At 39.5% G+C, this 25,970-nt stretch overlaps 2 protein-coding genes across 5 annotated transcripts in view; both read left to right on the forward strand.

Annotated features, from left to right (window-relative positions):
• Positions 1-2,892: 2,892 nt before the first annotated feature.
• Positions 2,893-7,582, forward strand: cacul1 (CDK2 associated cullin domain 1). Of its 2 annotated transcripts, none has more exons than XM_064316959.1 (9): positions 2,893-3,380; positions 4,245-4,371; positions 4,944-5,046; positions 5,313-5,408; positions 5,608-5,710; positions 6,046-6,135; positions 6,484-6,588; positions 6,715-6,758; positions 7,054-7,582. In XM_064316959.1, the coding sequence occupies exons 1-9, from the start codon at positions 3,074-3,076 to the stop codon at positions 7,231-7,233; spliced, it is 1,155 nt and encodes a 384-aa protein (XP_064173029.1). In that variant the 5' UTR covers positions 2,893-3,073; the 3' UTR covers positions 7,234-7,582. The 2 variants fall into 2 exon arrangements, with proteins under 2 accessions (XP_064173029.1, XP_064173030.1); XM_064316960.1 differs by having other exon boundaries at positions 2,895-3,380; positions 6,450-6,588.
• Positions 7,583-9,031: 1,449 nt separating this feature from the next.
• Positions 9,032-25,970, forward strand: part of mypn (myopalladin) — a 37,289-nt gene continuing 20,350 nt past the window's right edge. The window contains exons 1-10 of one of the 3 annotated variants that reach the window (XM_064316956.1): positions 9,032-9,389; positions 10,726-11,733; positions 18,835-19,010; positions 21,181-21,232; positions 21,715-22,705; positions 22,820-22,891; positions 23,026-23,167; positions 23,606-23,629; positions 24,679-24,795; positions 25,159-25,765. In XM_064316956.1, the coding sequence (XP_064173026.1) occupies positions 10,727-11,733; positions 18,835-19,010; positions 21,181-21,232; positions 21,715-22,705; positions 22,820-22,891; positions 23,026-23,167; positions 23,606-23,629; positions 24,679-24,795; positions 25,159-25,765 (3,188 nt within the window). In that variant the 5' untranslated portion in view covers positions 9,032-9,389; position 10,726. The remainder of the gene's footprint in view (positions 9,390-10,725; positions 11,734-18,834; positions 19,011-21,180; positions 21,233-21,714; positions 22,706-22,819; positions 22,892-23,025; positions 23,168-23,605; positions 23,630-24,678; positions 24,796-25,158; positions 25,766-25,970) is intronic. The other 2 variants (XM_064316955.1, XM_064316954.1) reach the window with 2 other exon arrangements.

Genomic DNA, 25,970 nt, shown 5'->3' on the forward strand with positions numbered 1-25,970 from the left:
GCTTGGTCCAGTCATCTCTGCTCATGGCGTGTCATATCATGGCTGTGCTGATGGCACTCAACTGTTTTTCTCATTTTCTCAACCTGGTCCTTCAGGCAAAGGTTTCTTATTGTGGAGTCATGAACATTGACCTTAGCTGAGGCTGGAGAGGACTGCAGTTCTTTGGACGTTCTTCTGGGATCTTTTGTGATTTCGTGTATGAGTTGTCGCTGCGCCCTTGGAGAAATTTTGGCAGTCATTCACTCCTGGGAAGGTTCACCACTGTTCCAACTTCCAAATGTTCTCTCATTGGTGGTAATGGCGCTTACTGTAGTTTGGTGGAGTCCCAGAGCCTTAGAAATAGCTTTGTAACCCTTTCTAGACTAATATATTTCAACAATATTTTTCTCATCTCTACTGGAATGTCCTTTGATAGTGACATAGTGTGCTTGTAGAGACTTTGTGGTGACTACTCTGATGGTAAGGTTCAATATGAGTGAGGTTTAAATTAAACAGTCCTGGCTGCAATTAAGCCTGGCTGTGGTCAATCAGCTGAATCTAATTATCAATGAAATTATCAATTAATTGGTTGATTGAGTAACCAAGGGGGCATTACTTTTTCACATGGGTGATATGGGTCTAATATAGCATTTTGTCTAAAGACCTGAAGCCATTTAGTATGACAAATATGCAATAAAAGAGGAAATCAGGAAGGGGACAAATACATTTTCATGGCACTGTATGTAATGGATAAAACTCATCTTTTGCTTTGTTTTATCAACTAAAGCACACATATCCACAGTTGTACTTTCTGTCTAAATGGCAAAGAAAAATTATCCTTTAAAAAATGTGGGTGTCACAAGGTAATCGGTTACAAGAATTGTTTTGCTAGTTTTCATGACCTTTAAGGCTTGATTTAGACAACTTGCAAATAATCTATGTGTTGCTTTTTAATAATGTTAGTAAAAATTTAAACATAACCAGCTCCCGCTTCCACTGCAGGGAGCCATTTTGCACCCCACCCTCCCCAAAAAGAAAAGAAAACAAAGTTCCCTACCAGCAGCTATGAGGCTGTTTCCGGTGAATCGGAATATAATTAGACTGGCACGTTGAGAGAGTACAGAGCGTTCTGAATTTTCAGTCTCACTACAACTCTCATCACCACTCCAACCACATTTCTGCAGGGGCCACAAATCTGCAAACCTGCAGCAAAGCCATGTATAAATCTACACAGCCCCGCTAGACAAAAATAAATACATGAAAAAGTATAATAGCTTAAAACGTGTTTGGGATCTGAGGCCATTCACCTGGATGAAGGCTGTTCCAGCTTGAGAATGGGTTTTTCCCAGTCTGTTAAGTAAGAAAAGAAAAAAAAAAGATATTTTAAAACCTGTCAGAGAGTTACAGAAGCACGGCATTCATGGGAGTGCATAAATGGAGCATGGCTGAATTAATATGATTCGCTAATGTTTCAGGAGCTGTGAAATGTGGAAATGTGGACGTGAGGCGGCTTCGTAAGGGCACTGCTCGCATGTAAATGAGCCTGAGGGACAGCACACATTTCGATTGACTTAATTAGCTGAATTATTACTAGCTACAACTCTCCCACAGTCCTTCAGTGGTTTTTAATAGGCTTTTATTATAACATCTTTATTCATGTAATTCTTGATTTTGTCTCAAGAATTGTCCGGGAAAGCTTTTTATGGGGAGGGATGCTTTTTAAAGTCTTACATTTGTGGTTACATTTTTAATATAATTACTAATGTAAATGAAAACATTCAAATATTTTTATTTTTGGGTGGATCTGCGCTTCCGCTTAATTTTAATTTATCTGCACGGCAGTGCCACAACTCTGCTTATTGTAGTGTTGTGTACTGATCCAGTCTCTGGGTCAAATTTGATTATTTGAATGATTCTAGGAAAACCTTTATCTTCTTGACTTGCATAATATTTTGTTTAAAATGTCAATGGAAGTACATATTTAGGTGAACTGTCAGCCACTGGTTCAGTGTTTTACAGCAGGGGTGCCCATGCACGTCACTGACCCACAAATTCATTCATTAGCCTACAAATAACCGCTAAATTTCTCTTATCAGTTACTCTGACTGGACATTACAAGCCCATAGCTTGCTAAGTAAACTAGCATGGATACATAGCAACCTCAGTGTGTATACATTTTCTCTGTATACAAAAAAGGTCAGGGTTTGTGTGCAATATTACTAGGTAGTATACTATGTATACTAGTTATACTATATTTTGTGGCCCCTAGACTCTGTGTTTGTAAACTCCACTTGCACCTCCGTCCTCAAACCCACCCACACCTCCGCTGAGGACACCCTCGAGCGCTACAAACAAAAATCTCAAGTGAAGAGGTGAGCTGGTCAAACATAGAAAACAGCATTTTTAGCATCATGAATGATTCCATAAAAATGGTGTCTATGTCAAGAATGGCCATGCTTAATGTAACAAAGTTCTCAACAGCAGTAGATTGGCCATATTTCATAATAATAAAGTGTACCTGTCTGTCAGGTAGAAGCCATACGGAAGAGAAATGAAAACGGGAAGATGCGCGGTTTTAAATGACATGCGATCCGCCAGCATGGCCTCTGAGATCGACTGGTCGATCACAATTCACAGTTTTGCAGAGACATCTGGTGGTGAACGAGTGCACTGCATGCATCTTTTCCGGTCAGATGTAGGCAGATTAATCGATGTGTTCACAAAGACCATTACATTACATTAAGTTACATTACAATTACTACTTGTCTGCCTGTTCTGCCCTGAAGTCAACATATGTAATGGAATATATTTGTTATAATTGACAAGGGTCCCGCCCGGTCGCACTGAACGATGTCTATCAAAAGGACTTCATTTCCCAGAAGGAACTCGCATAGAACGTATCTTGCTGAAAAGTGTCGTAAAATTTAGTAAGAATGCGGTAGTCTACTATTCCCTGATCAGTGGTTGAAATCAGGAGGAAAAAAGAGCGAATATGACAGGTTGAAAATGAAAGTAGCTCTGAGGTGATATCGCTGGACTTTATTATTATTATTATTATTATTTTTTACCTAGTTCTTGGAATTTATCTGGCCTTATGGAGGAGACTATGGAAGAAGATCGCTTCGAGATTACTGATGATCACAACCATAATAACTGGGAGACGAGTGTAAATACATTGAGGTGCCCCGAAAATAATCTTTCAAATGAGCCAAAACTCTTTCTGCGCTGCCCCGAACTTACAACACAACATTCATCACGCGATTTGGAAGAAGTTCGTGAAAGAAAAGAGTCTGTGCACAGTTACTCGTCGGAATCTAGCTGGGCCAGCGATTCAGATTGTGCTACCGCTTCTGTCCCTGGGAACACTACTCTTAACATCAATAACTCAGCTCCCAAGTTCTGTAAGTTAACCATAATCACATTGCAGAGTCTAGTGGGTGTAGCTAGCGAAGCATCAACAATAGTTAAATTATTTGAATTTTAGCATTAACTGAGGTTGTTTGTAGCGATCATATTTGTAAGCAAGCAGGCTCAGTGTTTACCACATGACAGTGTACATTGTTTGTACGGCAAGAAACTGGTGTTATAAGAGTGCTGACAAGTCTATTTGGCCTCGTCTTTTCCGGTCTTGGGAGTTCAGCTAAATAAAGACGTTTTTGAAAACACAATGATTTAAACAGCTGTGCCTTAGGGCGTCGTTAGTTTTGAAAACTTTTACAAATTAGTCTACTAATTGAAAGTGTGAATTAAAAAATGTTGTACATTTAACATTGCCTTAATGCAGCCAGCCAGTAGCACCTGACCTAACAGGAGAGACATCCCAACGATATTCAGTCCTCCCCCGCAACATCCTGCGGGCTACCTTCTGTTGACACTGGCATGGCCAGGATTAGATATACAAATATTTTCCATATGACTGCTCCAGAGGCTGTAGTTTTACCTGGATATCCTAAACAAAAGCTGTTCAGTAATTTGCTATCTTGCATATTGTGGATTGGTAAACTTTATTTTTCAAATATATGTTATCGAAACTTGTGTTGTATTCCAATGTTAGGTACCAACTACGCTAAAGTGCTACAGAAAGAACTTTGTTAACATATTATCAATTCCCTTAGAAACGTGTAGGCTATTTAATATTTGCGCATTCTATCAAGTATGATAAGTTAAGTGAAGTTAAAGAATTCTTAATTTAAAAAACATTTTAAAATTTCAGGTTGTCGGTAATGATTCGGTTTCCTGTTTTATGTATTCCTGTTTTGATGCAGTGATGAATGTAATGACTACAGAGGATTATAAAAGCACATACTGGCCAAAACTGGAACAAGCCATTGATCAGCTATTGACACAGAGCCCAGTGGACTACATCCCAATCTCCTATGAGCAAATATATAGGTAACATGTATGGATGACTTTCTAGATGCTTAATATTCCTAAATTGTGTGGCTGCATGTTTGTTTTGGCATACGTTTGTAAAAAAATAAAAATAAAAATAAAAAAAAGAATGTGTTTAGTTGATAACACAGAAAACAGTAACACAGAAAGTTATGTTTTACAAATGTAATTATGTGTAAAATTAGTATTTCATTGAAATTCACATGCCAAAGCTCTCTTGTGCACAATATGTATATTTTTTTGTGTCATAATTTTGTCTTTTATGCTCTGTCTGATGTATGCCCTGGTGGATAATTGGACTAGTAGCCTGAGACATAGGCTATTTCATATCAGCCAGTATTCTTTCATGTTGCAAATACATCTTAATACAACCAAAGTGAAGTGGGTCTTAATTACACCACTACAGACTGGACTACACTGCACTGCCTCTGCCTGCTAAAATATTTCTCCCAACATCCCAATCTAATGGGTGTGATTAACATGTTTGGAACTCTAAATTAGCATGAAGAAACTGTGGCAAAAGGCCACTCTAATGTAACATCTTACAGATGACACTTTGTTTCTGTTTTCAGCTGTGTGTATAAATGTGTCTGTCAGCAGCACTCGGAAATGATGTACGGTGATTTAAAACAGAAAATAACGGCTCATTTGGAACAGGTCTCAGAAGATTTGCAGGTGAGGTGCACATGTAATTGATTGACTGTTAATGAAGTGATGAATGCAGACTCTGACCTTTTAATTGAGTAATTGAGTATCTCATATATAAAAACTACAAAAAAATCTGAATGTGTGATACTTAAAAAAAATTAAAAAAAATTATTAAGGTAACTACCGTCTTGGACATGATCAGTTTTGTTGTATTTCTGAACTCTGTTTACATTTGTGAAGGACTGTTCTGACAATTCTAACAAATTTATTTCTACTTTTATCTTTTTAACTAGGCTTGCCCAACAGACAAGTTTATTGAAAAGTTTGACTCTGTTCTCACCCGGTACATGGCAGCCCTGGAAAGCATAGTGCCCATATTCATATATATGGTAGGTTACTGACCCAGTAAATGCAAATTCTTTGTCTGTTTACATGGAAAGGCAAAAAATTACTTTCCCTCATGACATTATTTCATGCCGCATGCAAAGTTAGTCTTCCAATGTATGCTGGTGTTTTCAAAATAAACATTTTCCAAATAAGACACAGAGACCTGTTAGTCTGTAGTTCTTCTTTCATTTTCACTTTTAGAACAAGTTTTACATTGAAACAAAACTCAACCGAGATCTGAGAGATGACCTGGTCAGGCTGTTCACAGACAATGTTGCAGATAAACACGTGAACACATTAATGCGTGAGTAGAATATTTCACCATTTTTATATTCTCCACACATGTATTTCATGTTTTCATACTTAGGTCTGTGCTCTTCCATGCTCTGTGTACTGTCCTGCATGTAAGTTTATGCTTTTCACACTCACTGACTGGACTTTGTGTTTATAAATCCCTCAGGACAGACATATTAATAATGTTTATTTTTTCATGAAGAGAAAGCAGATGTTTTTTATTATTACTGAAGCAGTGTCAATTGATATGTGTGTGAATTCCACAGGCTGACTGCTGCAGTGATTGCAACACTGAGCAGTAAGCAGGGATAAGATCTGTTGTTCTGTATTTATGTTTTTTCTAAGCTCTCCTTCTAAAAGCCCAGTCCACACCTTTTCAAATCACACCTTCCACCATGGAAAGTGTAGTTAGGGGCCTCTACTCTCTCCGGCCAGGTAGGGAGCCTCATTAACCTGATTTGTGGATAAATTCATTTTCCCGTGAAATTCTTTGTTTTTCCTCTGTGAGTAGCATTATCATAGATATATTGTGTGATTATTGACTTGTTTCCATGTAGTGAAAATAGATTTATTTATTGCAGTGTTACCTTACCTTCTCTTGAGATTGATCATAAATGTGCCAGTATTTTCAAGGCTGAGTTTGAGTGGCTCTGTTCCCATGTCTCTCATGTGGTCCCCTGGTAACTGTTGTTTGATAATGTGGTCCATACTGTGAAAAGGTAGCAGTTCCCTGCTTTCTGTGTTCATAGACTGGGTACAGTTGGCTCCAGCTCTGTTCTCCAGCTTCATTCCCCAGATTCATCCGCCAGTCCTTCAGTCTGAGCTCCAACACTACGCTGCTCAGGACCAGAAACTTCAAATGGAGCTCATCCAGAATGGCTTTGCCAGGTGGGTTCACTTCTGTGGGTGAAATGCAACCAAATACATTGGCAGTTTCAGTGCATTACCGCTGAATGCCCTAGAGCTTGTATTTACCAGTGCATGGCAGAATATTGATTCTTGAAAATATTTCAGGGGCGACCAATCGCGCAAAAGGGCTGGTGAAGACCTGGCAAACAGTAAGGGGAGGATTGTCTCAACAGTTATTTTCACCTTGATTTTAGTGAGGTTTTGTCTGCAGTCATGTGGTCATTTTACCCTGATTTTATAGAATTTCTGTCTCTGCCATTATTTCACCCTGATTACAATGAGGTTCTGTGTATGCAGTCATTTTCACCCTGATTTCTGTGAGGTTCTGTCTGAAGTCATTATCACCCTGTTTTTGTCTAAAATGTTTTAGATTTATGATTGAATCATGTGCTAAATATTAATGTGTGCAGTCTGTAATCGGTTATATCCATGGTTTCATTACAGATGTTCCCTCATCTGCTCTTCCTTGGTCTACGTCCAGAAGCTGCAGATAGAAGAATTGGAAATTCTGATTTTTTTTTATTTTTTATGAAGGGACCTTCAAATGCTGAAATTGTGGGCAAATTAATCCAACACCAAACTGTTGAGGAAGCTGTAGTTTGGCACAGATACCGTATCACATGATGGAAGTTACTGTGTAAAATAGAAAGTTTCTAAAGCTTTAAGTCATGTTAAAGCACAATGTGAGTCAAGAGCAGTCATAGTCTCTAGCAAATGAGGGTGATTGTCATGGTCCCCTCATTTAATGGTGTAAATACTGACTTTTTGCAGTATTTAACAGGTGACTGTTATTTTACCAGGTTTTTAAAAAATATGATTTTTCTCAAATGAACAGCTTTGTTGCTATGAAAAAGTACAGAATTCCTCTGATGGGGAAGAAGTGCCTCTGTGTGTCCTGTGATCAATCCATTTATCTGAAATGATTTTTCATTTTTTGTGACACTGGTAAATAAAAATTTCTGTCTATGCTGAATTTTTAAAGCAGCTCAGTTTCTACTAAAAAGGAGTTCTCTTCTTGAAATGAAAACAATCTCACTGGTAAATAAATCATTTCCATTTTCCTCATTCAGGGAAGGATGGAAGGGTACAAATAGCAGGGTTTTTCTGTGCTTTGTGCAAGAGCTCCCCCTCTGGTTAGTTTTGGCAGCTGCTCTGCTGTACACAAGTACATGTATCAGAGGGTGTGTGCATTTGTGTGTATACTTACTCGACTTTGCTATGGAGAACCTCTTGTGAAGAAATGCTCACTTGGTGCCTGCTGTTTGGCTGCAGCAGCTGCGCATGAAATGCACTTCCCTGATGCAATGACCGTGCAGCTGTGCAGCTGCACTGCACATTTCCTGTTGTGACTTAAGGCAGAAGCAATGGAAATGCAACTGAGCATTCCAAATTGGAAAATTCAAGTTTAAAAAAATTATTGCCAAAATTTGTCTGCTCCAAAATTGTCTTTATTCAGGTGGTTGATCTATGTTTTAGAGGTCATTGCACTTTCTAATGTTGTGCTTTCAGAAAGTCAGAAGGAAGGCTAGTATATCTTCAGAAGGTGAAAGGGACACTCTGTTCCTCCTGATAAACCTGCCCCAAGCCTGGTGCCCCATTTTATGTTTCAGTAATTTGATAATTTTCAGATTAAGGCATCATGATTATATTCTCTGAAAATAAACTGAATAAAAAATCTGAAGGAAACTGGGGTGTGATCAGCACTTTGGGGAAAGAAATAGTGGAGTACTCATAGTATTAGTCATAGTAGGAGGGTACTCCTATAATAGAATACTCATAGTAGTAGTTCTTTGTTTATACCGTGCTTAATGTAATACGTGGTAAATGATACATTTCATGTATAACAGAGGTGTAGAATCTCCGTAGTAGAGTTCACTGAGGCACACTTGGCAGAATGTCTTCTTGGTTGTGGGTCTGCCATTCCATGCAGATGCTGTAATCTCACATCTATTTCTGAGCATGTCTGTGCGTCAGCTCTCATGTGAAGCCTCAGCCCTCAAATATAGACTGCAACTGCATTTACAAAAAATATATTCACTTTTAAATAGATTAATGTATGACTATTGAGTCATATTCCATGATGAATTGATAAAAAATAAAAAAAACATTTTCAAGACGTAAATAAATGAAGATTCCCCTTACCAACAGAGGTAGGTATTGCCTGCATTTTTTTCTGCTCGTCACCTGTTATATTCTGGCACATCATCTCTTGAAATACATTTTTCTCACTGGTTAGCATGTTATCGCTAGAAATTAGTTGGACAGTTATAACTTAAGTGATAAAAAATTGCAGCAGGAAATTGTGAAGGGATTTCTCTGGCAATTAAAAATACAGCTGAAGTTTATGTTGACAAATGTTTCAGAAATGTCTTAGTACTGTGTTTATTTTAGTTAATGGCATGCTCATCATGGCCAGCGAGCACTTCTCTGGTGTGTGACTCCTTGAGGGATTTCTGTAGAGCGGGGGTGCTGCACAGGGGTAGGAATCCCTTTACAGAAGCCCCCTGCCGTCCAATCAGGTGGTGTGTCCCAGGCACATGGTCAGGGCTACCCCAAAATAACCTGCACCCGGCATGCTGACAAATGCTGCTTGTATTGGTGATAGGTTTCCCAAGCTACTTGCAGCCATATTTCCCTTTAACTCAAAGGTTACCTCTCTGCCAGAATAAAAGGCTTAAGCTTCTTCCATTTTCCTTCAAGCCCAGGAAGACTGGTCTCTAACCTTTGTTGCACTTTGAGGACTACCAGTTCTGGACGTGTACTACTTGGTGTATCAGAAGGTAAAACACCTGCTATAATAGTTCACAGCCTTTTTTGCTGACAGTCACTTGGGTTAAAACAACATGAAGTGGCATTGGTATACCAAACATGCAGCCTTTCAGATGTGTTTGTGTGAAGTTATATGCTTTATCAGGGAGCTAATATTAGCCCTTTTGACAGATGCTGACAGTGAATGCAAAACACTTGGACTAAGTTTATTCTGTAGAGAGGAAGATTTCAATTTGACGTCTGTGTCTGTTTCCAGAAACTAATGCCTGATGGTTTTTTCCTTAAGCCTTTTCCAAAAGGGAAACCTGGCTGTCTGTCAGAATATTTTGTGTCATAAAACTGTGAACTCTTAGTTAACTCATTCTGGGTGTACAAATTCATTTAAAAGGTAGATGAGCTGGCTTACCTATTTTTCTCTTTCTTCATGTAAAATGACTCTTCATACTATATTTAGCTGTCGCTTGGGGCTTGCGGGCTGGGTGCGCAGGATTAATGTACACAACAGCTGCACCAGCAGGTCTGTTGGAAGGGCGACGATGGCTTTCTTAATTGCGATGATTTGAGTGTCAGTAGCATCTGTGTGTCCTATCCCATGTCTGTATTCAGTAACGACCGGTGGCCACCGACAAATACTGCCCTTGAAAAAAAATTTTTTTTTAAAAGCAGGTTACTTTATTCAGCATTATATGAAGTACTGTAAATGTGAATACATAATGTGTAATTAACAGAACTTGTTTTTTCACATGCAGATGCCAGTTTCTTCTATACAGTGTAGAAAAAGGTGTAGGTGTGAAATGATTTGAGTTAATTAGCCATTGAATCACACTAAATGTAAAAACTGGTAATGGATTTGGGGATTTTAAGGTGAATGTTGGCAGGTTAACATCAATTCATAATCATATGATTCGTGAATTTCACATAGCATTTATTGTAGTAGTAGGGAAGCAATAATTGTGTTTGCCTCGCTTGAGATATGATTACTAACAAAGAAAAAATGTGGAGTATTTTTGGCAATATTAAGGGCCAACAAAATGATAGTCTGAATAACATCACAGTACTTTCAGTGATATTATTACTTGAATATCACAGTCATTAAGACGACATTTTATGGAAACCAAATAAGACCTAATATCTTACCTTAAAGGTTCTGACCCTTTAGTTTTTTAACATTAATGTTCATACACTCAACCCATTAATACACTCAGCCCAGAGAGTTGAATTCCTTAGATAAAACATTCCACTGTCACAACTTTTTTGTACTCTTGTGAAGAAGTATTTAGACTAATTTATCCAATAAAGAACTGAATGTATTTAGAAATCAAGATGGTGTGCTTTAATTTTCAACAGGATGCAAGAGAACAGCTTGGAACCGAATACGTCACTAGCTCAAATTTTGAGAGAGAGCTACATGGTTGACTCAAGAGCTGAGCGAAGGCATGGTGAAACGGGGTCTGTGGACGCGTCTCCTCAGCATCTGCTTTATGGAACTCACCGTGGAAAATCAGAAGGCTCTGTTGGACAGGAGGACCTTCCGGACCTCTCGGCCTTCTTAAGCAGTGAAGAGCTGCACAAAAGCGTCAACCTAGCACGGCAAGCCATTGGTCAAGGCCCACAGGAAGAGAGGCTGGGGGATGGCCCCCATGCCCGAAACCCATCACCTGAGAAAAGGAGGTACCCACAGTCTCATCCACTGTCACCAGACAGGCAAACACAGCCATCCGCTACCAAAGAAAACAGAATCAAGAATAACAGGAACCCAACAGAATCTCATTCAGATTTTCAAAGGCCAGTAAGAAACACCCCGTATGGACCTGAGACTCAGTCTAAAAAGGAATTCCTTAACAAGGCCGCCGACTTCATAGAAGAACTGTCTTCACTCTTTAAGGCCAACAGTTCTAAAAGGGTACGTCCCCGTGCCTGCAAAGCTCACAGAAGCAGATCTAATGTAAAGACTCAGTCAGACAGCGCTGTTTTTGCTTTCAATTCAGAAGACAGAGAGAGACCAATCTCCCTCTCACCTGACCAACTGATAATGGAAACAGGTGACAGAGAAGGTACCACCCCACCCATTGGTAATCAGCTGGACATACAAGAGAGTTGCTTGGAGGAGGAAGAGTGTGGACAAGAGGAGGAAGAGTGTGGACGGGAGGAGGCTGAAGAGACTGAGCTCTGTGATGGTGGAGAGGTGGAAGAATGTGAAGCTGAAGGCCTGGATTTAACCGCGGTCGAGCAGTCTGCAGAGCCTGTTCCAGATCCTCCTAGGTTCATTCAAAAGCTTAAGAGTAGAGAGGTACCAGAGGGTAGCAAGGTTCAGTTGGACTGCATTGTAAGAGGATTTCCTGTCCCTGAAGTTAGGTAAGATCAAAGAGAACACAAATTTGTTCACTAACATACGTTCACTTGGTTGTAATCTAGAAGATGCTACTGCATGTACCTTAATTTACTACCTTTTATTGGCTGGATTTTTCATATAAAATAGCAGGTACAAGAACACCTGAAGGAGTTTAATGAGCATTGCTTTTAAAAGAGAACAGAAGCTGCTTGATAATATTGCACAAATCAACATTGAAATGAAAAGGTAGATGCATAGTCATTATGAATCACTAAAACATAGGTGATTCAAATGCTTTTGGCCAATGATTTATTATAATTGTGGCAGCGGGGTAAATGTCCAGAGCTGGATCTCTATTATAGCAGCTTGTGTGAAAACGATTCTACGCAGCTTAATGGGCAGTCAGACGAACCCCTGCTTCGAACACAGTTTATCGCCCTACCTGCACGGGACTAGTTTTACCCCAGGATGTCCTGTAATTGTAATTATTAGGTTGACCTAGTGTTCCTGTGATTTGAATCCCCTACAAATCATCCATGTCCGCAATCAGAACAGGAGGTCCAAACTCAGAGGTCCTTAGATCGTGACTAATCTCGTATGAACAATTTCTCCTAGTTGGGAACATGAAGACTCTGAAACTCTGCTGGAGAGATTTTTTTTAATTCCATACACTCAACCAGCCCAGCATGGAGACCAATTTACAGAAGTAAAAAAAAAGATTCAAAGTGCTCAGCTGCGTTCCAGTCACAAGTGTTCTGAAACTATGTGCGACTTTACCAAAAACAAAGGAGGAGAGGAAAAAAATGAGTTGCGTCCATGACAGTCGGTGGCAATTGGAAGCTTCTGCACAATTAGAAGCCGTGTACAAGCGGCATATGCAGATGCGTTCAAGTGGTGTTCACGGTGTGGAGATTGTCAGTTTGGAGATACAGAAACATCTCAGTGATTGGTTGAAAAAGGAAGGATTCGTCCTGTTTGAATTCTCCACTGCAATTACCCACATAGCCATAAAAATTACTTACAGGACATCCTGGGGTAAAACTAGTCCTGTGCAAATAGGGCTTATGAATTTATTCCTCTGCCAAAGAATGCATTAATATTCACATACAGATAGAAATACTGCTGTTTTTGTGTCATTATGCCATTCCATCAGAAACTTACTCTCGGACATTAGTTATGAAAGGGGAGGGGTGTACACAATATCACGTGGATCTATGTAAGATATGCAGATTTTTTGTATAAATATTTAACAATTGTAATGATTAGCAATAACTCCAGCCAACAACAAATCATATGGCCATAGGTTGATAACCAGTTGATAATATGATCCTGTAATATGATCGCCTCTTACTGTCGTATTTGTCTGCCAACCAAACATAAGGGACAAACTTGATAAAGTGTTGTCCATTGATTATGCAGGCTAGATATTGTACGTGTCAGTGATGTAGTTCATAAGAATAAATTGTGACCACTTTCTTCAAATAATTACACTCATGTTTTATAAATACCATATGACCCTTTCACCTAGAGAACACACTTTTACAGAAAGGCAAATTAAATCATCATTTGCATATTTCTGTGATAAGCTGTTGAAGACGAGCAGAAGTGTTTTTTGTGTGGCAGCCACCTTTATTCAGTGACACTAGATTTTATATAGCACTGTGTTTGGTGTTTCTCAGGATTTCCCACAGAAATATCTACAATGACCATAGACTCTCAGTCCTTACAGGCATTAACGTCTGTCCCCTCTGACCTCACTAAAACTATGAAAGCATTATTTTGCAGTAAAAAAAATTCTGTTCGAGTGGGTTAAGCCCTTGGATACAGAGAAGCCAGGGCAACCTTGGTGTATTTCTGAGAGGCACAAAGGGGAAGTCTCGTATCTGACAGATGAAAAGACAAGCCATGGCAGCTGCCGATCCAAATGCTGGCAGTAAGAGTGTGATGTCAGGAACATTGGATCTTGATGTCAGTGATGAGACCTGCATGTGCATGAAACAGCGAGTGAATACAGACTATAGGATGCTTATTTACTTACTGCTTAAATGACAGTTAAACAGAAGGCAGTTTAACAGCAGCTAACTCTCTAGGAAAAAAGGAGTTAATCGACCTCACCAGCTGCTTCGGCTTCAATTGGGAGTGCATTCTTGCTAGACAGACAAGTACTTAACACCAAAGGTCACAGAGAAAGATGGAGCACTTAAAGACAGAGAGCCCACTACAATGTAAGCCACTGTTCATCGACATAATATGTGTCTTATTATAAGGAAGGAATAATATTGCACAGTCAAACACATTCTAAGCTCTTCGTACCTGCAGTTGCCAAAAAGGCTAAGATATTTGGTAAGTAAACTTAATTGCCTGAATGGTTAATTATTGAATGGTTGCTTACTTGTAGTATTGTCGATTTATTTGATGTAGTTTGATGAGATTCTTGTTATCTCCAAGGCTAATAGTATTACTGATCTTGTTGTTGGTTCTAAGACTAGCAAACAAGCAATGTAATATATACAGAATTATTGTTAAACTATTTAGTGTTAGAACTTGTATTTAGAATTGGATGTGTTTTGACACGGCATTCAAATATGTGCAAATGGTGGTATGTGCAGTGTAGTATCAGTTTTCACAGCTGGGTGTCACATGTAGTTGAATTAAAGATATTTAGTGCTGCCAGATTACAATAAATTTAACTGACTGGAGAATGTGGATTTCTCTTTGCACACAATAAATACCTGTCTGCGGTCAGCACAGAAGTGTTACATTTTCAAAGGTGATGTTCTTGTGAGGCCTGATTGCTGAGTTGATGGTGAAACCTTATTCACTCATCCCACTTCTTTACCCATGTCAGAGCATTTTACAGTTTGCATCCATTTTTGTACTTGAGTTTGTATTTAAAAGGGCATTTTTGGTCCTGTCTACAAGCATCTAGCATCAATGTTAGAAACCTGCTTGCTGCATTTCCTGTCTTCAGTATGTGATGTAAAACAGGCCCTGAGAGTTAGACTTTCATTTTGTCTAATTCCCCAGTGTTTGTACACTGGCTTTGTGTAGGCCTTTGTAGATTTCATGCATCTAATTTTAGGAAAAACAAGGACAGCTGCAGGATAGGGATGGGGAAGCGATTTTGTACTGCTCATGCTTTCAAATTAGACTCTTACTCATGAGGAATGTAACTCAATACTTGATTATATATTGGCATGGTGATCCTGGAATTTGGTGTACACTAGGTCAAGTATCAGAAACAGAGACACACACTCTGTGGCTCAAAGACTCACACTGAATCCCAACATTTGCCTAAAATTCTCACAGTATAAACACAAGGGCTTTGGCATGCTTTCAGAAAGCATTTTACAGATTACTGGGGTCTCAAGCCTGTATGCACCCTGTTGTATTCCTTGGTATTATTATGCTACCTTCAGGTTCTGGCAAAACCACCTGATCACTTTTTACGAAACTTGGCACACTGATAGAGGGATACTCAAATGGTTTATGAGCTACTTTGGCCACGATTGACCAGTCGATGGTGCTACAACAAATGGCTGAATATGCTATATTTGACAGGCAACTCCTGACCCCTTTGGCCTAGAATTAAAAATATTTTTTTCCTACAAGAAGTGAATGTGGTTGGATTTTAAAAAGTGAACAAATCCCACACAGTTGGGTATTAAATGATGAAACTATACTCATCTCATCTATCTAAGCTAACGTTAGCTGGGTGAACGCTGATGCTAGCCAAATGCTAGCTAACATTAAAATACGGATTGGTGACTTGCCAAAAAACCTCCATACAGCTAATGTGCAGAGAATTGAGCACACACTCATAATTTCCACAGGTGCAGAGAGGACATGAAACATGAACATATTAAGTAATTACGTACATAAATCGGGTTTCTCAAGGGGGGCGGAAAATATTCTTGGTTTTGAGTCGAATTGTTTGTACTGAAAGGGCCACCGTAGCTTGACTGCATTCAACCAATGGCAAAGGTCATGACGTTTCGGTCAGAAGAACCACCTTTTTTTTTTCTCGTTTGAAGCTGAAGCGGCGGGCTAGCAATAATAGAGTTTCTGTGAGTCGATCTAACAATCATATTTAAGCAAATTGAAAATAAAATGCATTAAAAACAAACAATTGTTATGAGTTTTCATTATTATTCTTATTTTGTTAATGATCAGGAAGCTTCGCAGCGGTAGTTTGTTGCAGAGAAAGCTCTCGTTTGCTTTTAAGCCAGGCGTGCCCAATATGTCGATCGCGATCGACCGGTCGAACGCAGAGTTCATGTAGGTAGATCGCCATGCAATTGAACAAAACAAATTCGTGTAATTCTTCCCGTTTTCATCTCATTTCCCTACGGCTTTTGCCTGACAGACAGATACGCTTAATTGACGTGAAATGTGGTCAACCTGCTGCTGTTCAGAACGTTGTTACATTAAGCGTGTCCATTAATTCGTGGTTACATTAAGCGTGTCCATTAATTCGTGGTATGGTCACTTAAATGTCCAATGTTAGGAGAGCAACGATAACTTACATTTTGTATGGGGCAGAGCAGTTGTGGTGGCACAATAAATCGGATAATGGTGTGAATCTAAAAGCTGGGATTTTGTCCAGATATGATACTGGTGTAATGATTTAACTTTTAATGCCAATAAGGTTTCTATACAATTTGACTTATATTTTTACGTGATAGTAACTAACTTTGCCAATGTAATTGGGGTAGAGCAATCGTGGTGGTGACACGATCTGGTCCATTTTAGGTTTTGCTTTCAATATCCGATGGACATTGGTGTTTTATATGAGGCTATTATTGTAGCAGAATTATTTGCAAATGCGTACAGCTGAATCTAGTCCCACCCCCCAATTCCCATAGAGATCCATTCAAATGCAAAGAGTTTTTGTATCGCTTGTAGGACAGCCTGAAAATTAGATATCCAGACTCTGATTATGTTGATAGGTCACAGACATCAGGAAGTCATGTCATGCAAATGATATGCAACCACAACACATGACTTTTATTTGACATTATGTTAATTTGTCTACTGTATAGGTGAATTTCCCTGTTTCTAGCTTTTCCCCAAACAGTTCACTGCAGCAAAAGTAAACGAGCAAATGGTGGCTCAGGAGGTCTCAGAAGTGCATTTGTTTAATTCTTGCTAATTTTCTGACCAATGATTTGTTGTTAAGACCATTAAAAGCTTAATTTTTTTGCCATTTTCGGCTTGGCCCATTTTTTTTTCTTGCCTAGGAGTGTACTTTTGGCTGTTCTATACAGTTTTTTGCAACATACTACATATTTTGGACTAATATTGTTTCTGTATTACTGAAATATCAATAGCTTTTTATTTGTAGGTGCTTGTGGCCATTTCCAGCATATTTGACATAAATCCAGTTCCTTCATGGGATATATAATGCAATATATTCAGCAAAAATTTGATTCCAGGGACTCAGTAAAGGTTCTCACCACAAATGTAGCATAGGCCCTATAGAGCTGCTCAGTCAGTAAAAGCACAATGGGGTGGGGCACTATTGGAATCATCCCAAAGGAAAGGAAGACTACTCCATTAGCTCTGCATGGGGCACACACAGGATACCAGTTGTCGTCAGTGAGGCATAAGCATCTTCTCTCTCCTTTAGCACTATTTAGCATGTACTAGGCTACATTTTAGTGCAAGAATAGCTATCTGGCTGGTGGGTGCATCAGTAGAGTATGTTACATCAGAATTCATTTTTAAATTCCAAATTTGAGAGGATAAAGGAAAAGGAATATTTAAAAAAAGTGAATCCATGACAGTGAATCCCTTTTTTCACTGTTTGGTTTATTGCCATTGTGTTTCTGTGCTAAATGTGTGATTATTTTCATTTGGAGGGAGGGGTTTTCTTGTGTCCACACGCTCTGTGTGAATTATGTGATGAAATATAAAATAATAAGATACGAATTTGCAAAAAGGTGAATCCTTGTACATTGAGACAAAACCAGCCAAAGAAAATTGGAAGAACCTTCCCAAAACTGAGCCTTCTGTTAGCCCCTGTTTCCAGTCCTTCTCCATGGGGCAGCCCTTTCTGATATGTCTGAAATGCCTGATACCAAGGGCCACTGAAGGACAAGGCTGAGGGGTGAGAACCTGGTTTTATATTTAATCTCTAACTGAAAAAGTGTTTGGTCATGCTCATTAATATACGTACATAATAGCAGTTTGTCTATATAAATTCAGTTGGGAGTGTGTGATGTGACCCGTTAAAATACTTTCACAAAAGTAGTTTGTCTATTTAAAAAAATTGGTATGTGCTTTGTGATCCATAGTTAGTCTCTATAAAAATACATGACAGGGCTTTTCCCCTGACACCATGGCCGCCATGACAGGGTCCTGCAAGCTGTTCTTGTCTTTCACTGCAGCTACTATAGTGATAGCGTGTGCTGCCATGGTGACTGTGAATGGCACAGTCAGCTGGCAGAAGGGGAGGAGTCAATGTATGAAGCCCAGGGTTAAAGTGAACTCAAGTGGATTATTGACAGCTGGGTCTTAGGAGGAAATCTAATCACAGAGGGTTGGGGAGAAATTACAGTTGCTGCCATAACCAGTTCAAAAAATGCGTAAAGAAATAAATGTATATAAAAGACATGGACTTTCAATTTATTATTTTCCAGCTGTATTTAGCTGTATATACTGTGATAGCTTTTTTTTATGATGGCTTGTGTAATTTCATAATTTTTTTACATCTATGTAACATTACTTCACTGCCACTTAAAATCCAAACTTGTTTTAATCATTACATTACATTACTTTACAGTCAATTGGCAGACACTTCAGCAATGGATGTTGGATAAATGGATGTTCCTTTTCATTTTTTTAAAAGTAGTTGTATACAATTTTCCCTCATTCCTGCCATTTTTGAATTACATATTTATGAGCCTATTTCGTCAGTACGGGGTCCTTCAACTGTGGGACAGTTGCACATGTTCTCCTCTGAAACACATACTCTCAGCAGACAATGAGACTTGCCACTACACTGGAACCATACGTGGGAGTCTGTTATTGGTATTTACGTTTCTTTAAACCTGCCTGTTTGGGAGCGTTTCTGTCGGTTAAATGCCTGCAGCAGAACTGGTCATGTTCCGTCTCCCTTGCAGGTGGTTTTGTGAGGGGAAGGAGCTGGAGAACAGTCCTGATATTCAGATTCTCAGCGTTGGAGAGCTGCACTCTCTCATCATTGCAGAGGCTTTTGAAGAAGACACCGGCCGCTACTCCTGTTTTGCCTCCAACTTCTATGGCACGGACTCTACCTCTGCAGAAATCTACATTGAAGGTGCATGACCACATCCCCAATCAGGGGACCAGTTGTACTCGGCTTGAGGTTTCACAATTAAAATGACCCAGTTAAGTTTTTGTCAAATGCAATACAGGAGCTCTAGGGCTGAAGATATTTTAAATGAACGTGCTTCCTTGGGATCACAGAATAATTGTCTCAGGATTTCAAATTGCCAACAATGCATCTCAGTGACCTCAAAATAATTCATGAGCTGGGCAATATTCAAAGTTTCATTTTATCTGTTAAAAGTAATAAATGTAATACCCCAGGATTTAAAAAATAAATGTCATCCATCCATTGGTTGTTAGAGCCAGTTTTGGTCCCAATTACACAACAATTATTTCAGTCTCATTACATCTAAATAAATGTGCAAATAAAATAGTGCAGGTATTGTTGAAAGAATAAAATGTATGAATACATTTTGATTTGCAAGAAACTTCTCAGGTTCTGTAAGATTTGTATTTCACAAATCCATAAGGCAAGCCCTTTAAAAACCTCATACCTCATACCAATCCCTCTGGGCTATGTAATGTACACAGTGAGTCTTTATTTAATGCATGTTTGCAGAGTACAGTTTTGTTCAACCCAAATTAATTTTTTATTACAATATTCATTCTGTTCAAATATATTCACAAGGCATGAATAATCCATCCAAATTTAAGACAACAATACATTACACTCGAGTGTTCATCCCATGAAAACAGCTGCTGCTCTGTTCTGGTGCGTTTTGTTTGGACTGATGGGAAGGTTCACCAGCTGGTGTGCCTGTGGCCACACACAGGCACAATAGCTCATCATATATGCAGAAACAGGCTCGGGCAAGAAAATGGTTGTGCGTCTCAGTAAGAGCTGTTCAGACTTTGTTTTTTTAAATGTTCGCCATTTAATTTCTTTAAATAATTTTCTTTTGTTTGTGATAAAGTTTTCTGTATCAAATTTGTTTGTGGGAAAAACCAATACAAACTTGGAAGTAAGTATGAAATATTTGCAGGAAGATTTAAATTTATGTTGTGTGACTTATTCAGTTGTTTACTGTTCATTGTAATGGATGAAATAATGTTTCTGAAACATGTATGAGAATTCTTTAGATGTTTTCTGTCTGTTTATGTATCTTCATGCCCAAAGAAACAGGATTATACACATTAATATTGGTTGCAGTATATAATATAGATTAGTGTATCATTTCAGGTCATGCAAGGTTAAATTGTTTTTCATCTCTGAAATGAATTCTTGCTGTAAACTGCATTCTAATTAGTTCATTTATAAAAAGGTGTCCCTTGAATGTAAATTAATCAAACTTTCGTGAAAAATCAGGCATGTGTTTAGCTGACATTTAGAATTGCCTGTTCTATGAGACAACTCTTGTGGAGGATATTCTTGGGTTAAGGCTGCACACATTCATAGTGAAGCCTTCTGTTTTTTTGACCCATTGACTGTAACCCGGGCAGGATAGAAAACCTGATACTACTGGAAAGCTCAGTAACACAGGCCACCCAATGCTGCTACTTTAATATGGTGTGCTCATCGAGATTACCTTTTACCTTTTACATATCCCGTGTGGAGGTTAATTTCTGGGAGGTACCATAGGGTTTATGTTAGATAAGAATAATAATCTCTTGAAAAGTTTGAGGTAAAATAATTAGATTTGTGCTTCAATGCTTCATGAAAGTGAAGAGTGGAAGATGGTCCCTTGGTGGACAATGGAATTCTAGTTCCTGTCAGTGCTCTTTTTCTCCGTGGTCTTGATGGAGACATGGGCCGATGTTCCCTTTGGGATAATTTTGGGAGCTTTACAGCTGTTGTGCTAAGCTTTTCTAAAAGGGCACAAGTGTGTCTTTTTTAGAATAGCAGTATGGGGGGTGTTGAGGTCTGGGACGTTCTGAGAAGACACGAAAGGAGCTCAGTGTTCTTCAGGAAGCATTTCTGTGATTCTCTTGTTGCTTTTCAAGTCCTGAATAGAGGGTTATTACCTGGAGTCCCTAGTTGCAGTCTCTTGGTCTTGGCTAGCTCCTGGCCTTAATTGGCTGTGCCCAGGGTTGTATTGTCTTGACAAAATGTTGATGTCATAAAATACAGAAATGATTTTCGTATAAATGTGAAATCTCATTCTTATGTGGCCTCCTAACCTGCCATCTATGTAATCCAAAATGCTAATGATCTTCCACAGGTGCTTCTTCTTCTGATTCAGATGGAGAGCAGCATTTTGTTGGTGTAACACAGTGAGTATCTTGTGCTTTTGTGAAATAAGTGCAAAAGTGCAGTTACACTTATGGGGGGGGGGGGGGGGGGCTGATTTGGTATTCAATAAAATTCCAACCTAAAATGAAACTTAAATTAAAAAGGCTGTTTACTGCTGCATGTCCAATCACAGCCCATGCTGTCAATCACCCAGTGAAACCTTCCTTGGTTACAATGCCTGACTTTCCTTTGCTGTATCTGCTATGGCAGGAAAAGTCACTTAAGTCACATAAAACCCCATGAATGGTGTATTTATGTTGAATTGAATCCTTTTTTTTTCTTAATGGGGCTTTTTGGTATCTTAGCAAAGTGAATAGCTGTAATGCTGTTGTTCTCTGGCATTGTTACATACTCAAACCAATAACATGAAAAATTACGCTTTAATGAGAAGAAATGTCTGGTGTAGAACTTCTAACATAGATAAAGGCAATCTGTTTTTGTTTTCTTTCCTATTCAAACCAAGGGTGCCAAGGAAGACTTCTGCGTCTTTTCCCGTTTCACCACCATCAACCATTGTGGAAAATTCCCTTTCCCCCCAGCCACCTGTCTGTCTGCCAGTTACACAGTATCCTGAACAGGAAGCGCCTACTCTGCTACCTCTACAGGTGGCCACAACCCTATCTGCACAAGTGTCCACTCCGCTACCTGCTCAGGAGTTGTCCACTCCTCTATCTGCAGAAGTGGTATCTAGTTCTCCACCAGCACAGGTATCTCCACTGTTACCTGCACCTGTGTCCACTGCAGAGGAAGTGCCCACTCCAATACAGGTGTCTACTTCCCTCCCTGCACAGATAACCACTGTGCTACCTGCAGAGGAGGTGTCCCCTCCATTATCTATACAGGTGTCCACTCTTCTACCTGTACAGGAGGTTTCCACCCCGTTGCCTGTGCAAGTGTCCACTCCACTAACTGCACAGGTGACTACACAAATACCTGTACAGGTGTCCTCATCAATAACTGCACCGGTGACAACGCCAATACCTGTACAGGTGTCCCCATCACTAACTGCACAGGTGACAACGCCAATACCTGTACAGGTGTCCCCATCACTAACTGCACAGGTGACAACGTCAACACCTGTACAGGTGTCTCCATCACTAACTGCACAGGTGACTACGCAAATACCTGTACAGGTTTCCCCACCAATAACTGCACAGGTGACAACGCCAATACCTGTACAGGTGTCCACTCCAGTAACTGCACAGGTGACCACACCAGTGACTGTACAGGTCTCCCCATCACTGACTGCACAGGTGACCAGGCAAATACCTGTACAGGTGTCCCCACCACTAACTGCACAAGTGACAAAGCCAATACCTGTACAGGTCTCCACTCCAGTAACTGTACAGGTGACTACACCAACACCTGTAAAGGTATCTACTCCACTACCATCAGAAGAGGTGTCCACTCCACCGCCCATACAGTTGGTTACCTCACAGAGACCATTTCTGGAGGTAACGCACACAAGCTTTTTTTGCACGCAGATAATGCTTTTGAATGACAATGCAAATTTATATTTATTTTCCTTGCACACTAATTTAATTTCTTGTTTTATCAATATTCTACAGAGTGAAAACTGCGGTAGCTATCCACATGGTTTAGATGGAAGACCAATAATGGCTGCCCCTGTTTTTACGAAGGTAAACCTTTAAACATTTTTGATGCTTGTTTAAGATTTAGCATTAACATTGCATCATCTTCACTGGAAATGAATCATGAATGAATCATGAACGCTGAGAAATATAATGGGGCTAATGATGCTCCTGCTGTTCAGAGTCTTCAGGACGTGTCGGCCTTGGAGGGCCAGCTGGTAGTGCTGGAGTGCCGGGTAAAGGGGGTTCCCTCTCCGCGAGTGGACTGGTACAGAGAAGGGACTGTGATAGATGACTCCCCTGACTTCCGAATCCTGCAAAAGAGTAAGTCATTTGTTTCTTTATTGTATTCATTTATTTTATTATATTTGCTGCATACATAAAACACAACATGAATTTATTTTAGAAAGATGCATACATACTATATATATTTGTATATTGCATGAATTCCTTGTATAAATGTAAGTGACTGGTTTCTTAAAATTGATCTTTAATTCACATAGGGTTGATTAAGGCTACTTTGAGGAAATGTGTTCTTCATATTATTTTGCTGGTCATTTAGTGACCTCTTATAAATGTCATGGTTCATAAGAAGAGTTGAAAGAAAGTATCTACTTCTTTCTTGGGCTTTTTATTAAAGGATTTCAGAATGGCATTTGGAACAGATTTTTGTGCAGTTTTTCAAAAGCATTGACTTCACATTGATTTTTGATGCCAATGTTTTTTATCATTTGAAGTAATGAGTAATGTTTGTTTTTTTAGAGCCCCGCTCCATGGCAGAATCAGGTAAGCACAGAACAGGGCAGAGGTGCCTGGGAGCATGAATGCTTTCATAACAACATAGCATAATCCTCTGTCTTTCAGTATTACGGGGTATTTTATATGCATAAAAGAAACAATGATGTTTTTTGTGCTGCTCCAATGTATTAATACATATGAAATAACTCTGATAAATCTGATGTGGAATTACTGTGACATTTTATCATTACAAAATATTTTTGTAAAAAAAAGTGGTTTTGTTGAGTAAATGTCTTTACCAGCTAGTTTAACAGAAAATTAAGTGTGAATCATCTTAAAACTAATCATATTTGCTTTTAAAAAATCTTGAAATCTTGTCTTGCATTTTCAAAAATGGAGTTGTCTGCCAAGCTTATGTTTGGTACAGTACTGCAGTTAACTTTCAGCTTGTGCTTCAGAACCATTCGTCACTTTGACACAGCGCTTATGTTAATGTGATTACATGGAGCAAGAGGAAAGATTCTTCAAGAACTTCAGCCATATAAGGGAACGAGACATCTTCCCATTGAAAGCAGCCTTACACTTATCCAGTGTTTTTAAGCTGCAGGCTATTTTTGTCATTTGAAACACCTGTGATCGCTCAGACAGACAGAAAAAATTTTGTTTCCCATTTACTAAAATGAATCTTCCCTCTCAAATATGAATGCATTCACATAAATATTTTACTTCAATTTGATAAAAAATATCATTATCTACAATATAGCCAGCTTTAATTCTGATGCTTATCTCACTTAACAGGATTAAAATTATTCCAGTGATGGGATACAGGTACAAAGGTTAAACTAAACACCATGGAGTCACCCTTTTTAGACAAGCAGTACCAAATGCCTACTGTTCATTTTGTAGCTTTAATGGTGACTTATGGACCTTCAGGAATATTAAACAACGACCAACTATAATCTGTGCCGATAGTCATGTCAAGCATGTGATTCCATTAATATTAAGATATGTTTTATTCACTTGGGCTACGTTGTTTTTCCTTGACAAAGATGATGATTTCACTGCAAAAATGTATTAATGTTTTGTTTTATTTCTAGAGGAAATATGCACTTTGGTAATTGCTGAAGTCTTCCCAGAAGACTCCGGAACATTCACCTGCACAGCAGTCAACAAATATGGGACTGTGTCCAGCATTGCACAGCTGAAAGTTAAAGGTAGAGCTTTTAGAGAATGTTATAATGCATAAAGGAAATGTAACAGATGAAGTACAGCATCGCTGCACATTCCACTTAAGTTATATTGCTCTTTTGTTTTTGCACATTTACAGAAAGAAGATTATTCTTAATTTCTGATAGGGAAATAACTTTCAGACCTGGTATAATCGATATAAAAGTCATAGAAGTGTCAGTTATTGAAGGGAAGGGAATGGAGTAAATGTAATATTTGTATCTGTGATAAAAACAGTACTGATGCCCATTAGAATCCCTAGCTTAGTTTGTGTTATCTTTAAATATGGTCAAATCAAGTAAATATTTTGGGACTGCACCATGTATATATATTACTCTTTGCCTAAACAGCCAAAGCGAGTCGCGCTATTGACACCAAAGCAGCGAGTAAGGGAACTGCGGAGTTTGCCAAGCACAAAGCACCAGAGCCCGTCTCTGCAGTCCTCACTAGGCCCTGTCTGAAGCCTCCGGAGGAAGCAATGTCTGAATCCCACACGTTCTCTGCGCATCCGCTCAGCTCCATATTAAAGCCCCGGGTGGACCCAGCGCCGGCCGTCTCCAACACCCTCCCCCCTGATCCCCTCTGCTTCAAGCTGCAAGGGTCAGAGGTCAGTGACGCTGAGCCCTGCACCCGCAGAATGCTCCCCCGCGACCCTCCCCCCTCCATTCTCAAGCCCAAACAGGATGGCTTCGTGGCGGCTTCAGACCCCCCTGTCCCGCCGGGGACCCTGCCGAACTACGCCGAGTCCTGGCCCGGCCCCCCCGCCCCGGAGCCGCCCGCGTCCTGTCTTAAGCCTAAACTGGAAGGGGTCCTGGTGAACCACAATGAGCCGCGGTCGAGCTCGCGGGTGGGCCTCCGCGTGCACTTCAAACTGCCAGAGGACGAGGCGTCTGAGGACAGCGAATCCCACGACGCTCTGCACAAAGAACCCCCCCCTGTTCTGGCCAAGCCCAAACTGTGAGTATACTTCATGTGCAATTTCTTCAGATGCTTCAGTTATGATCCAATGGACACACTTATTAAGTAAATCATATTTTAGTTTTAATTTACTCATAAATTGCTTATTAGTTGCTTCATTCTTGAATTATAATTTTCTTTATGTGTTTGTCTGGTTATTCAAATTCAAATTTAAGCACAAACGTGTTTAGTAGGTACATATAAC

This window comes from Anguilla rostrata, chromosome 18, assembly GCF_018555375.3.
Source record: "Anguilla rostrata isolate EN2019 chromosome 18, ASM1855537v3, whole genome shotgun sequence".
In the NCBI taxonomy this organism is placed as follows: domain Eukaryota; kingdom Metazoa; phylum Chordata; class Actinopteri; order Anguilliformes; family Anguillidae; genus Anguilla; species Anguilla rostrata.

What these genes read in the sequence shown, in the direction of transcription:
- cacul1 (XM_064316959.1), top strand. Translation starts at nt 3,074, where the DNA reads ATGGAGGAGACTATGGAAGAAGATCGCTTCGAGATTACTGATGATCAC. An exon ending in TGCCCATATTCATATATATG is followed by an intron (nt 5,409 to 5,607) that starts GTAGGTTACTGA and finishes TTTCACTTTTAG; the next exon opens with AACAAGTTTTACATTGAAAC. An exon ending in ATCCAGAATGGCTTTGCCAG is followed by an intron (nt 6,589 to 6,714) that starts GTGGGTTCACTT and finishes AAAATATTTCAG; the next exon opens with GGGCGACCAATCGCGCAAAA.